Source organism: Athene noctua, chromosome 3 (genome assembly GCF_965140245.1).
Source record: "Athene noctua chromosome 3, bAthNoc1.hap1.1, whole genome shotgun sequence".
NCBI lineage: Eukaryota > Metazoa > Chordata > Aves > Strigiformes > Strigidae > Athene > Athene noctua.
In genome coordinates this window covers 54,917,755-54,932,830 of record NC_134039.1, presented here as the reverse complement: position 1 = coordinate 54,932,830, position 15,076 = coordinate 54,917,755, and the positions used below count along the sequence as shown (strand labels likewise).

Sequence of the window (15,076 nt, the reverse complement as noted above, 5' to 3'; positions counted from 1 at the left end):
GCAGGCGGGTACTTCCGGTAGCGTGCGGGGGCGCCGGAAGGCGGCGCGCCGCGGCGGTAGCCCGGGGACGTGCGTGCCGCGGCGCGGAAGTGAGAGAGGCGGGTGAGCGGCGGGCCCGGGCCGGAGGCGCGGGTTGTGGCCGTCTGTACCCGCGGGGGCTGGTGCGGAGTCTACCGTCCGGTCTCGCTATTCCGCAGACTGAGCGTGACAGTTCATCGTGTCAGAGCCGGCCGTGTGGCCTTCGGCATCGGCCCCCGGGCTCTGGCTTGGGGCTCTCCGGTGAGGCGACTGGCGCTGCGGGGCGCAGGACGGGGCCCGCCTTTCCTCCCGGCTGCACCCTGCGCGACTGGGGCGCCGCGAATACGTAGCTCGGGTCGTCGCCGAACAGTCTGGGAGGCCTGTAGTGGGATACGGCACCCCCGGGGGCATTTGGGAGCGGGAGTCTCTCTTTCTGCACCTGTGGGGAGCCTCTGTTGTCGGACGGGATCCTTTGCTTCCCTGGGTTTCTCAGAAGTTGGGATGAATAGAAGCCGCGGGACAGGAGGGGTGGGAAGGATGGCCTCCTCTGGGCAGGCCGCTGCTGTGTCAGCACCGAAGATAACTTGTAAACCTTACCTTTTAGTCCTTTTTAAAACGTACGCGTGACGGTAGATTTTGATTTTGAGTTTGTGTTTTTGGTTTGAAGGAAAAGATATTGCTACTACTTGTGTGTACTTCTGAGAGTTATTTTAAACTTTAATAGCGAGTCATGAATGTTTGGAGGCTGTATAAATCCCATTGTAAACACTTTAAGTGAGGTATCTTGTGGGTATAATGGTGCAGCATCAGTATCCTTATGTTTCTAGAGGAATAAATAAGACGTGTGTTACTTAACTGATTTGCTTAGAAGTACTAGAATAAATCTTTATTCTTAGGTTAACAATTGGGTGTTCTGTAATATATTTAAGGTCTTTATTAGTATTGAAATACTTTAAAGTCTGCTCTTCACGGTTCTTTGTTCTCACCCATACTCCTTCAGTAGGCCCTTTACCATGCATTGGAGTTTTCATAAGTAGTCATAATAATTCATCTGAGGTGTCTGGGACTTCAAGGGAACAAAGACTTTGTCAGAAATACACAAAAAGATATGGAAACCCACAGAGTCTGTGCAAGCAACGAGTAGAGTTTGCTACAGTGATTTGCCCTGGGTGAAATATTCAGAGTTGGTTGGTACTTTCAAGTGTAAATGTTGAAAGCGATGCAATTTTGACCTGACAACAGTATGGTGAGCTGACATACTTTGTTGTGAAAGTGTTAGTGCTGCAAGATAGAAAGTCCCAGTGGAGGTGGTGATCCATGCAGTTGTTTCTGTTGACATTGCTAGTGTAGCAGCCCCATTGCAGCCTGGTAGAATATTTTTTTGTAGCGTTGGCACTGATGAAGGACAGGATGTTGGCAACTGCAGGTGTTCAGACCAAGATAAGCACTTACACATCAGTCACTGTATTAGTATAACCCCCAACACATTGCCTCCATTTCTCTTGCTCCCAGTGATATATTAGAATGATGTGGTAAGAAAACTGAACCGGTGGGATTGTAAATCCTTATCAAAATGCTGCTTCTGTTAATAAGTTTATTCAGTTTACACATTTCTGGCTTTTTTCCCTTTTGAGGTGGGGGTTAGTTTGATTTTTGTGGGAAGGGCTTTTTTAATATTTTTTTTTCTTTATTTTAAGTCGAAATTCTTGTGAATGAGTCAGGAAAGATTGAAAGAAAGGCTCTCCCTTCACATTATTTGGTATCTAGGTTTAATATGCCTAGACATGTTGCAGTCATGCTTCTAATTGCTTTTGAAAATCTTGTAGCTTAATACTTGTTATTAGGAAGAGTTGGATTCTCATTGTATCCTTGTTTTTCCTCAGTTCCTCCCTCACAGTATTCTATGTACTGTTATGGTGGATTTTTTCCTCTGCTCTTCACTTTTGCTTTTTCATTTTACCGATCAGAGGACTATGCATATTCAGTGTTTTCTGCCTGTCCCAAGTATAGGGGGGAGGAGGAGAAAATGACTTTTTTTTTCCCCTTCAAACTCAGTTTTATCTGTCTTGCCTTCTGTTTAGATGAGAGGTAACTGGGATATCTTTTGAAGCACTGTCAAATACAGATTCTAACTGATGGAAGAAAAAGCAGTCGTTTTGGTCTTTGTGTCCTCAAAACAACAATTGTTGCAAAATTGGCCATGGTATTTCTACTAAGTTGCAATTCTCCAAGCATCTCTCCTAGGTCTTATTCATACAAAAGAATCTAAGCTTTTTTTGAGAGCTTTCCAAAGTGGAGGAGAGACAGGACTGGCCCACATTTGTCAATTTCTGCTGTTTGTTAAAGTAACAGTGTAAAACCAGATATATCCCAGTAGCATCTGAGACACTGCAGCTGCCTGCCTCTGCATTTACAGCACAGCATTGGTTTTATGCTTTGTTCACATATGGCAAGATGTAGCCATCTGGATTAGCAAGCTGTATGTTTTTGAAACAAAGATGTAGATTCTGCAGAAGGTTGATAGCACACACTGAAAAATTATGAATCCTGGAGAATATTTCTAGGCGTGATGAAAATGAACGTCTCAAGTGTAAACAGACAAGAATTGTATACAATATATTGCAGAATACTGGAATGCTTTTGCAAATGTCTCAGGGTTTGTTTTAGCATATATTATTTAGAAAGTAAAAAGATAAAATAATGATTGATTGATTGATAAAGAAAACCCAGTTGTGCAAAAAATCTGAAGTTTAAGTGGCTCATGTAATCTGCTTGCTGAAGAAACCCTTTAGTTTTCCACCAGTTGTACTAGCACAGAGCAAGACTTAGTACTGTGATAATCAGAGCAAAGCCATACTTGGCAGTTGGCCACAGTGGAGCAGCTTGCCCTGCATTAATAGAATGGCTTCTCCGTACGCTGGAGTGGAAGGTGTTTAAACTAATTTAACAAGTGATTGTATATTGTGATATTAAAGAAATATCAACTATTTTTGCTGTATATCTTAATAGAAAATAGTATGGGTGACAATGGTGTTAGATGTGAAACAAAAATAGGTGTTTTTTAAATCTTTGATTTAGAACAACTTTGTACTGAGAGAACAGATGAATCTGAATACAATGTAGTAAACTTGAGGTTTGATCTCTGGTCCTTGTTAATGGAGTATTCTCATATTGATCCTACAAGTTTAATCTCTTCTTGGTTGTTTTTAAAGCTGTGTTTGGTCACATAATTTAAGATTTTTTTTTTTTTTTTCCTATAGAAACAGATGAACCAGGACCAACCAAACTCTGTTGATTTAGTCAGCTTTTGATTTATAATCTGTGGCTACATCAGACTAGTCCTGTGTCTTGGTTATAGAACGTACTTCAAGTCAAGCCTGTTAAAAAATCAACAATGTTTTAAGAAGATTTGTACCAACAGTACAATGTTTTAAGAAGATTTGTACCAACAGTAGAATCAAAATCTCTGAACATAAAGGCTTATTGCAGTTGTGAGAAGATCTACTTTATCAGGATTTACTGTCTATTAACAAAGGAAAAGCATGTGTTAAATCAAACTATTCATTAACCTCTTAACGCATGCCTTATTTTTCTCTACTTAATGATATTGAAAGGCAGTTAAATAAATAAGTTAAGGGAATATATTAAATATTTTTCTGAATGGTTTGAAAAAACCCAGTTACACTAGTTTCCAAAAGCTTTCACTGACAGATGGAAGAAAAACTGAGACTCAAGATATAGTGAGTAGAAGATGATAAAAAGGAAATAAACTCTGAAATTCACTAGGAAAGTGTTGTATCTGTAATAATTTGTCACGAGAAATTTTTTGATATTGTGAATTCAACTGAGTAGTTCATATTCTTTCTTAATTGAGTGTAGGGAATTACTCTACTAATTTCAAGGGGTCGTAGGGGATGGACAGTCAAAAGATTTGTATTTTAAATGTCTGGTTTACTTAAAAGAAAAAATGTATTTATGAATATATATGCATTTTTTTGCTAACCAGTTTCTTTACTTTTTTTAGGTAACTGAATGGATCTTCAGAAGTGGAGTTTCTAAAACTCAAAAGTAAGTATACGAGTGTTTGTTTTTCACAAAAATATATCTTAGTACTACCTTTGTTTAGAGTTAATAAACCCTTTTTTCATGTTCATTCTTCTGTCATAATATTTTTATATAGCGTCATAAGTCTATTTGTTAATTGTTTATGAAAGTAGATAGTTAAGTTTCTCCTAAATATGTCCTGCTGTTTCTTTTTATTATTATTCTTAATAGCTAGGACTACCAATAATGAAGGGAAACTTTGAAAAATTAGATAAGAAATTGCTAGAATCATTTTTCAATTATGTATGATATATAATTTGTCACCTTTGTAAACATCAGGAAAGTTTCAGCTCCTCAAATTTGTGTTATCTAACATAGCATGACTAGAATCTCTTATGGTGAGGGTTCATTTTCACCTGCATTTAATTTTTAATTTTGACTTTGCAAGTCACCTGTCTCTGGAAAGAGGAATTTTTGTGTTCTGCTGGCTCCTATTTAAAACAGGAAAAATCTGCGTGTGAAGAATGCATTTCATTCATGTGTTCAAAACGCATGATGCACGTAACTAAATGATATGTTGTGTTTTAACCTCTTTCCAGATAGTTGAGATGATTAAATAATTCAATCAAAGTTATACTAAAAAGTAGAAATTTTTCAGTCTAATAAATAGGAGTTGAACTCTTTTTTTTAAAAAGTCCTCTATTTTTAGCAGAGCAATATTAAAATTGCCATAAGATATGCATATATGAATTTATATGAACAGCTGGTATTTGCAGTACGCATATATTTCATTAGAGCTGTTTATAGTATCTATATGTCCTGTAATCATGCTGATTATACTGCACTAATTTCCAGTTGTTCAGTTGTTCTTGCACATACCGTGGGTTATTTTTGCTTAAAGTTCATTAATTACTTTCTACAACTAGAGAGACTTACTTTTAAAAAGGGCTAATAAAAAGGGTAAATACAGGGCTTGTGTATAATAGGTTATACTGGGAGATGTCTGGGAACCTTTATTTCTATGCTCACTATCCTTTTGTCTATTCATAATGAGTCTGGTTTTGGCTAATTGGATTTTTATTGTCTTCAGTGGCATATCGAAGAGGTGAAATGTGGTCTGAAGGACGATATGACTATGAAAGGGTTCCAAGAGAACGTCTTCCTCAAAGGATTCATCCTGATGTAAGTGTATAGCGTGTTTCTGTAGCATTATACCATTATACTATACATTTATACCATGACTTGTACCATTAGGCATGGATTTATGTATGTAGTGGATTTATGTATGTAGTTATGTTCCGACTATACCCCGTTCTGTTCTGTTCTCATTCCTTTAAGTCAAGAATCTAGCAAATGCATCTGCACAGAGATAATAGGATGTTTACATTTTTTTTTTCTTCAAATCTATTGAAAGTGTTTTAGAATATTTGCATTTTGATAAATTTATTTTTTCAGTGTAATTCTTTGTGTTATTAAACATGAAATTTTTAATAACTCCTGGAGAACCAAAGGCCTACTATCTTGTATTTTTCCCCAGACTTCTTTTTTTTTAATGTTAATATATCTTTGAAGTGATTTGAGGTGGTAAAGTGACTACTTTCAGTATTGTTCTTGTCACTGATGCAGTTGTTTATTATGATGCTTAAAGTATAGAAGGAAATGTTTAGAACAAATGTGGAAATTAAATCTTTGCTAAAGAAACTGTGTTTTGGATCCTTGTAAGGGAAATGTTATCAAGAAGTAGATAGATGGAAACTACTTTGTAGGGATGGAGAATTCTACTGTATCTTATGCTTGTAAAAGCAAACACAGAAGCTGTGCTTACTCTGCTGTAGAATTACTTTAGAATGCTTTTAGAAAATCTCTGTGCCACAGAATTGGGTAAATTTTTTTTTCTCCTGTGCCTAAAGTCTCTAAAGAAGAAAGAAAATAGGTTGTAGCTTTGTCTTTTGAGCTATTTGACCTTAAATAGAACTTTATAGTTTTTGATATTTCTATTTACATGCTGTGTAATGTACATTTGGCAAAATAAAATTTGGGGTACCTTTGCCTGTTCTCTACTTTTAATTTTTTTAAATGTTGGAATAATAGCCTAGCTGATGTAGCATATTTTCTGGGTTCCCCCTACCATATTTTCAGCTTGTCATTTTAGAAGTGTAGCAGTGTTGGTAACTTGGTAATTAGTTACGTGGGTTTTTTTTCTGAGTAGTGTATTAGTGTTTGGCTGCTCTGTGACATTTTTAACTCTCTTTACAGGTAACAACAAAATTTCTGCATTTTCAGCAAACTGGAAATAAGATAAGTTTGCACAGGGTATTTAGTCAGCTGCTTCTCCAAAATATTTATCAGCAATAGGACATGAGGAAAGTCAGAGTGTATTTCCACAGATTTTTATTTTTTTTAATCAGTGCTTGACTTGACTAACACATTTCTAATTTAATTTAACCACTGCAATAGTGATATTCCTGAATTCTTTTAGTAATTTTTCAAGCTGTCCAGGGAACAACGCATGGCATGCATTACGAAAATTTACTTAAGAGCTGAAAAGATGTGCTACACTCATTTTGATGCGAGAATTAAATAGATAGTTCAATGATAGCTTTATATTATATGTGTTTGGAACTGGGGACGAAGGAACTAGCAGGGTACACTCATTTATCACAATCTATACTATCCATCTCTACCGAAATTGTGGTCCTGAGGGATCTGGCAGATGAAATGGCTAAGCCACTATACATTAGATATGACAAGTCATGGCAGTCCAGTGAAGTTTTCACTTATTGTAAAAGGGGGAGCATAACCCCCTATTTTTAAAAAGGCTAAAAAAGGAAGACACAGGGAACTACACGCCAGTCAGTCTCACCTCTGTGCCCAGCATGGTCATAGAGCGGATCCTCCTGGAAACTGTGCTAAGGCACCTGGAAAATAAGGAGGTGATTGGTGACAGCCAGCGTGGCTTCACTAAGGGCAAATTGTGCCTGATGAATCTGGTGGCCTTCTACGATGGGGTTATAAGGGGATAGGGGAAGAGCAACTGACATTATGTACCTGGACTTGTGCAAAGCATTTGACACTGTCCTGCACAACTTGTCTCTAAATTGGAGACACATGGATTTGATGGATGGACCACTCAGTGGATAAGGAACTGTCTGGGTGGTCACACTCAGGGAGTTGTGGTAAATGGTTCAGTGTTCCGGTGGAGATCAGTGACAAGTGGCATTCCTCAGGCGTTGGTATTGGGACTGGTGCTTTTTAATGTTTGTGCTGGCAACATGGACAGTGGATTGAGTGCACCCTCAGCATGTTTCCTGATGACACAAAGCTGTGTGGTGCAGTCAACATACTGGAGGGAAAGGATGCCATCCAGAGGGACCTGGACAGGCTTGAGAGGTGGGCCTGTGCAAACCTCATGAAGTTCAACAAGGCCAAGTGCAAAGTGCTGCACATGGGTTGGGGCAATCCCAAGAACAAATAGAGGCTGGGCAATGAGTGGATTGAGAGCAGCCCTGCGGAGAAGGACCTAGATGTATCAGTGGATGGAAAACTGACTGTGAGCCAGCAATGTGTGCTCACAGCACAGAAAGCCAGCTGTGTCCTGGGCAGAATCAAGAGAAGTGTGACCAGAAAATGGAGGGAGATGATTCTCTCCCTCTACTCTACTGTCATGAGATCCCACCTGGAGTACTGTGTCTGGCTCTGGGACCCCCAACATAAGGACATGCTCAAGTGAGTCAAGAGTAGGGCTGTGAAGATGAGCAGGGGGCTGGAGCACCTCCTTTGTGAGGACAGGCTGACAGAGTTGGGGTTGTTCAGCCTGGAGAAGAGAAGGCTCCAGGGAGACCTTATAGCGGCCTTCCAGTACTTAAAGGCAGCCAACAGGAAAGATGGGGAGGGACTTGTTATCAGGGAGTGTAGTGATAGAATGAGGGGGTAACATTTTCAAACTGAAAGAAGGTAGATTTAGATTAGATAGAAGGAAGAAATTCTTTAGTGTGAGGTATGTGAGACACTGGCACAGGTTGCCCAGAGAAGTGGTGGATGCCCCCTCCCTGGAAGTGTTCAAGGCCAGGTTGCACAGAGCTTTGAGCAACCTGATGTAGTGGAAGGTGTCCCTGCCCATGGCAGGGGGGTTGGAACTAAACTAGTTCCAACCCAAACCATTCTATGATGAAACAACACCCTCAGTAGTTAAAACCAGGATCTGGTGTCTCTTTGCCTTACTGAAAGATGGATATGAAATTCCTTCTCAGTCAGATCTGCCAATTCAAGATAGTTGGGAGGCAGTTTCTGTCCTTGTAAGCCTGTGCCATTTTATCTGTGTCCACATATAGAGGTCTGACTTAATTTTAACTAGACAAGTAAAAGGGAGTTAATCAATATATGAACTTGCTTAGCATTTGCTGATAGATTAGTGTGTTGGACGCAAGACATACACATGATACCAAATGAAATACGTCTTGTTTGAGAGCGCAAGATACTTGTCCTAATCTAAACTGCATGCTAATTATATATCAAGTATAGATTGTAGTAGAAGTGCATGCTTTCAGATCCTGGTAAACAACATTAAGTTATAAGCACTTGGCACAATTAACCGTAAGTGAGTATGCCTTGAGCTTTCATGTAACTGCACTTCTGAATGTCATCACAGTTATGTGATGGGGACTTTTGGGTGAGATTAAAGCACAGAGCAGTTTTGTTTTAGCTTCAGACCATATATTTGTAAGACACCAAACTAAAAAAAAAACCAAACGTGGAGGATGTTCAATGAGTTAAGGGTAGATCAAGCATTGTGGCTGTGTGTGAATGTGTTTGTAGGCTCTATTTTCTATCCGTATGGCTGTAGGCTGGTTTTGCATTGCCCTCTAGTGAATTTGTTGGGTGATCTCTGAAATCAACTAACCTTTTTTTGCATGATAATATTTAGCAGTTTGAATTTAATGAGTTTTTCTACAAGAACTATTGGCGCATTAGATTGTGACTTCTACTACTATTAATAAAACTAGTTTGAGTATCTTCCTCCACCTCTGAACTGCACATGCTAACTTGTCTCTGCATTTATAGCTTGTGTTTTTAAGGACCATAGAAAAATTATCTCGCTAAAGGAAGAAGATTTAAAATACAAGGCCTTGCATTCATGTTTTCATTTCTTTTATTTGCAGTTTGCTTATATAATATTTGTTCTCGAAAATTGAATTTGTCTTTTACAACTATGCAATTTCCACTTAATAAACAAAGTATTTTTTTAATTGGTAAATGGTGTATGACATCTTATTTGAAAGAAATACAATAAATTAATTTTGCATTCCAGCAAAAAGCTGTCCAAAACTTGTGTTAAAAGAAAACCTGAATGTTAAAACTGTCTACCACTTGAATCCTCAGATCATCTACTGCATTGTATTGAGAAGGCGCTTATCCAGATTATGACTGTCTTCACCATAATCTCCATACTATGGAGGATGTTACTGATGTTAAGAAAATTTATAGTATTTTAAAAGGGGCTCTTTACTTTACAGTCATTATGGGTATAAATTCTTTTGTTGCATTCTGAAGTTAACATAAAAGTCTCTGAGAAATATATGTAGCTAATGCTTAAAAAAAAAAAAAAAGTACCTCATGCTTAGAAAGTAGCTAATGCTACTGCTTTAAACTTTCAAAAGAAACTTAAACCACATAGAAAATTTTATCTCTCTGATTACTCTTGTAACACCTAAGGATTGCATCTGAAGGGTGTCCAATTAGATTTAATAAGTTACTCCACCATCAGACTAGCATGATTTTTAATGTGTTCTGTTCCCCTGTGCTATTTCAGCTTTAAGATTATTATGGTCCCATATTTAGAAATAACTTGGGGTTTTTTACTTTTGTGTATTCACTACAGATTTCTAGCTGTTAAAAGCAATATGATTTTGTTTTGTGGTTTAGGATGGTTACCATAGAGTAGTAAATATTGTGCCCAAGAAACCACCACTGCTCGAAAGACCTGGAGATGGGAATTACAGTCGGTATGATGATTACAATCACACTGAGTACAGAGACTATGAAGAGGGTCGCAGTTTTGCCCATGACCGAAGAAGTGGCCCTCCACACCGAGGTGTACATAAGGTGATTCTTCTTGCATGTTTATGATGTTTATCTTCTTATTAATGCTTGAATACTGAACTGTTAAAGTATTATTTCAAACAGAACTTTGCTGCTACTGCTGTTCTCATAAACTGAAATAGAACGAATAGAAAAAAAATCTAGGTTTTGATACTTGCTCCTTTTTTTTGTAGTTACTGTACTTCTAAGCCTCTTGTGATTATACAGGAATACCTGTTTGCTGCTTCTTATGGTTACTAGCTACCCTGTTGGCTTAGGAAAGGGCCCTTGCCCAGCTCTGTAGAATGCTCAGAGTCTGAACTGAGAAAACAAAACCAGCCAGAAGGTTTCTGTATGGAGGGACTGCAAAATCTGTTTAATGTAACTTGTTGAGTGTTGTCTACCTATCCTTCTAATTCATACAGTTGTTCACTTATTTAAATTTTGTCGTGATGCTGAATGCATATTTTTTTCCCGGTAGCTACACTTAAGTACAAAATTTATGGTCCTTCTGAAAGGTTATTACTGCTGCCTCTTCCAACCCAGCTGTTTAAAGTTCTGTAATTTCAAGCTAGTGATGACAATTTACATTTCAGTGAGAAAAATTTTTGTTAAGTCAGGGCTCATGCATATATTTTGGAAATTTTTGTAGTTTTTGTATTTTGTACAGCATTTCAAAGTTGCTCTCTTTAGTATTAATAGAAAAAGAAAATAAGAGAAATGGGGTAGAGTGAATAAATTGAGAGAAATTTTGCTGTGAATGATTAGTGCTTTAGTTTAGCTTCTTAAATGCTTAGGTTTTGCAGTAAATAAGTACAGTTTGGCAACTAACTGTACCTCACATCTGATGTGGGAGATACATGTCACACAGTTGTTTTACATGTATGTTTTGCAGGATGAATCGGGATACAGATGGCCAAGGGATGATCATTCTATAAGTCGGCAGCCTGAATACAGGTATTTTAGAAGAATTTATAGTAGTGCCATGCATAGGCTGGGACTATTTATGGCATTTTTCTTTGTTAATCAAAACAGTTTGTAGAGCAGAACAATGAAATAACAGGGATGTGGGAAAGGACATCTGTTGAAGTAAAAGGCAATAATGGAAAAGTGGTTTCTAGTTGTATTGTTTGAAATACAAATTAAATAAATGGTACAACATGAAAATCTCTACTTTAGTATTTGTTTATCAAGGATAGGAGGCATAATGACAGCAGCTTTAGAGTGTTAGCCTGAGACTATAAGTAATTTAGTGCATCTCCCTGTTAAGACACACTTCTTACATGATTTAACATAATTTTTTTGTCTAATATTTGCTTCTGTGACTGCAGTACTTTGGGGCTACAATACAGTGGAAAGATACCTGTGCCATTTTAAAGGTTGCTAGGCTGGATAATGGGATTATGGAGTTCACCATAGCCTTTGTTCTGATCTCCTTGTTTTCTCAGCTGGACTGAGGAGTTGGTATTTCCATCATACACTATATTAATTTCTCTGAGCACTTAGTCTGTACCTCAGGTTCCCATCCATGAAACGTAAGGAAGGGTATTAAACAGCAGGGCTGTAACATACATATGCCTGCAATGATGTTTGATACGGGATTATTTGATATGATAAATAAAGTGCACAGGATAATGTTACACTCAGAATTTATGGACAAGGATGAAACTCACCTTAAATATTCAGGAGAGAATTAATAGTTAGTATAACTGAAATACTAACAGTCTAATCTAAAAATGCCATCTCATGGCTGTACTTTTATATGCCACATCCTGTGCTTCCACTTCTCAAGGTGTCTGCTGTCATTCAAGGCCTGTGTTTCTGTATACTGCATCATGGTGTTAGTCATAAATACCTCATTCTGCATAGAGTAACTCCTTGTTACTGCTGTCTATATAGAACTGTGGTTTCACCATACAAAGATAAACAAAAGTAGACAAAAGTTAGCTATAGACACCTCTGGTCTGTTAGAAAAATTGTTGTTAATCCTACACCAAGTTAAAATAAAGCTTTCAGGCAGGTCAAGAAGAGCTCAGAGCAAGCCTGACAAGATTGCTCAAAGCCACAATCTTGAGGCCTTGCAAACTCAATATAAAGCTGTTAGTAGCCATAGCAATACAGTGCTACAGGGCTACACAGCTGCAGTAGATATCTATGCCTTGAATGTGATGATTTAGACATAGCGTAACTAGGTTATTACATAACTTTAACATAAGAAAAATCCTTCATATACCATAAGGATTTGTGTCCACTAGACTTCTCTCAAAATTGCATTCTTGGGGCTAGAAGTGACAGTAAGGGGTTCTGGAAAGTAGTAAGTGTTTTATAGAAACTTGTGTAAAAGTTCTTGCATCTTTTCTTCCAACTCCAGAAGAATCAGAGTTGTTTAAAGCTGAAAAAAGACAGAAGATTTGAGTTAGTGCCAGGTAGTTTATTTTACACAGAACAAGAGTGGCACCCAGTGGTCAAAAAGATTGTCTTCAATGCATCCTGATTTCTTCCATTCAAACTGTGAGGATAAAATGTAAACTTGTTTTGTTGAAGGCTTTAAAAATGTGTGTTGTGTGGTAGGTGATAGTCCCATATGAGTCTTTATTATATATTTCAGAATATGTAACTGTTACACAACTGCGGTAACACTAGGGAAGAACTTCATAAAGATATTCAGTTCAGTTGAGGGTGTGGGAATGTATTTGCAATTGAATGAAGCCCTACTGCTTTATTATATAAATATGTGTTAGCATGTCAGAAGTCTGATTTATACATAAGAGCACAGGAATAGTAAATAACCTTGGATATAAAATCCTATGATAAGACTGCTAAATACTTGTAGCATTACATGCTTGGTAATAATGATGGTTTTTTGCATGTTGCTCACTATTGAGCTATGTAGTGAATCTCAACAAAGGAAATCAAAGTACATAGTATATGTGGTCTCCTGTGGTGAAAACATTAATTACTTTCCATTTCAAAGACATTTGCTCAATAAGACATGAGATGAAAAAATTATTATATGCAAAAATGCTTTTTCCTTGGATATGATGAAAATTATTTGGGGTAAGTTCTTCTGGAGCACATATAATTTTTTTTTTTCTTGTAGATAGTAGAAGAAGATTGAAGATTGCTTTAACCATGAAGTACTTTTTTAAAAAATTGCATGAAACATGGCTAGTACAAAGCTAGATTTGTGAAGCTAAAGTCACTCTGGAGGCTTGTGAAGTTAGTGGGTTTTCATAGTCACTGTACTCAGTGACTATACATTCTATAAAGAAAAGCTCTTTTATTGACATAAATAATCCATTTTCCTCAGTATTTTTAAAAACTCATTCAGCAGCTAAAAATGTGCTATAAGAAGTTGTTGTCAATATTATGTTTAGAATTTCCTCTTAAGTATTAATCATTCACATCTTCCTCTTTTGATTTTTGGCAACTTAACCATTAAGAAGTTGTTTCTGGTCTCTTTCTAATGTTTGTTCCCCCTATCTTTCTTTGGATTGCTGAAAAATGTTACTGGAGGTTCTCCCAAAGTAAAAGCTGCTGTTTATCTGGAATATTAAAAATCATTAAATGACGCAGAATTTGGGAGGGTGAAAGTTTCGTGTGTTGAAGAAACTGTTTGCTAGGTTTTTTTGGAGGGTTTTTTTTCATTGTTTCTTTTGTGGATTTTTTATTTTTAAGCTTCTTGCCTTTTCCTTAAAAATAGGAAGTGCATGCTTGCTTAGCACTTGCATAGCTGTGGCTTGATCTGTGATGTTCCACTCGGCTTAGCAAACAAGAAAAAAAGGCAGCTTTCTTCTTATGGAGTTATGCTCCAGTTTCCAAGCAGCTATCATTTGCCGGTAGTCTGCCTTTGAGCAGAGAGAGCATTACTGATCCTTCTGCTCTTTCCTGGACCACTCAGTTATTGAGACTGATTAGCCTTGTTTTATACTATGCTTAGTGAACAGATCTTATCCTGACCATGACTTCTTTATGGTAATATCATTTTTTATATGCAAAAAATAAAGTAATTTAGAGGATGTACTGGGCATAGATTTCAAAATGAGTTCCCAGCCCTTTTTCTCCTGTTCTGACCTAAGGGATTTCAGAATTCCAGGAACTGATGTCAACTGTGTAACCTTGTGGTTATAGCTTGGTCTGAAGTGTCTCTTGGTTCCAGCCTTGGAATGTATAAAGAATTGTACATACATCAAAGCAGAATCTTTTCGGTTTTAGGACAGAGAATTTTTTACACACATGATGGTAATTTTAATGTCTTGGTCACTGATGCTATGAGAATTGTGAAACTTGGGAACTGAGAAGAGTAGAGATCAAATAACACGACTTCTACATTGTACATTTATCTTTTACTGATGTTGATCACTTCTGGGGCTGTGTTACTACTTGTCTTTAGTGATATATCAAACTCATTTATTCAAAGCGCTCATTTTATGCATGTCGGACTTTTTGAGAAATTGCAGAGAGCTATGCTGTTACATGTTGAACTGAAATTTTACATTACTTTTCTATGGGCCCTTATAGCAATGGATTTTGCATACAAGTTCATTTTTGTAGTCAGATGAACTTTTCAATGTGAAATGCTTTAGAAGATTGTTAGCTGCTGTTCACTTTAGTCATACCAAATTTTAATCCTTTTGAGTGCACAGAGCATTACTTCATTCTTTTTTTTTTTTTTTTTTTTTTTTTTTTCCTGGCCAGACTGAGTTCATAAGATGTGAAATATGCAAAACTTGGCAACTTAAGATGGGTAAGGCTCATCTTCAAAGAGAAATTACAAAATGACACACTTGTAAATCCCAGCTATACATGCATTAAATTTGATCCTTAAAATTATCCAAGGTCCGGATTTTTGTAAAATAAGGATTACCATATTTGTAGACAAAGTACTCTGCATCAATAATAATGTTGGTTCATATAATATAGACTCCTGAGAAGT

At 37.3% G+C, this 15,076-nt stretch overlaps 1 protein-coding gene across 4 annotated transcripts in view; it reads left to right on the top strand.

The window, feature by feature from the left end:
• The first annotated feature begins 26 nt into the window (after positions 1 to 26).
• The window catches only part of PPHLN1 (periphilin 1), a 71,357-nt gene continuing 56,307 nt past the window's right edge, over positions 27 to 15,076 (top strand). For 2 of the 4 annotated variants that reach the window (XM_074903029.1, XM_074903026.1), the window contains exons 1-6: positions 40 to 279; positions 4,043 to 4,086; positions 5,153 to 5,244; positions 6,319 to 6,360; positions 9,985 to 10,164; positions 11,036 to 11,097. In XM_074903029.1, coding sequence (XP_074759130.1) covers position 4,086; positions 5,153 to 5,244; positions 6,319 to 6,360; positions 9,985 to 10,164; positions 11,036 to 11,097 — 377 coding nt within the window. In that variant the 5' untranslated portion in view covers positions 40 to 279; positions 4,043 to 4,085. Of the gene's footprint in view, positions 280 to 4,042; positions 4,087 to 5,152; positions 5,245 to 6,318; positions 6,361 to 9,984; positions 10,165 to 11,035; positions 11,098 to 15,076 lie in introns of all 4 variants that reach the window. The other 2 variants (XM_074903027.1, XM_074903028.1) reach the window with 2 other exon arrangements.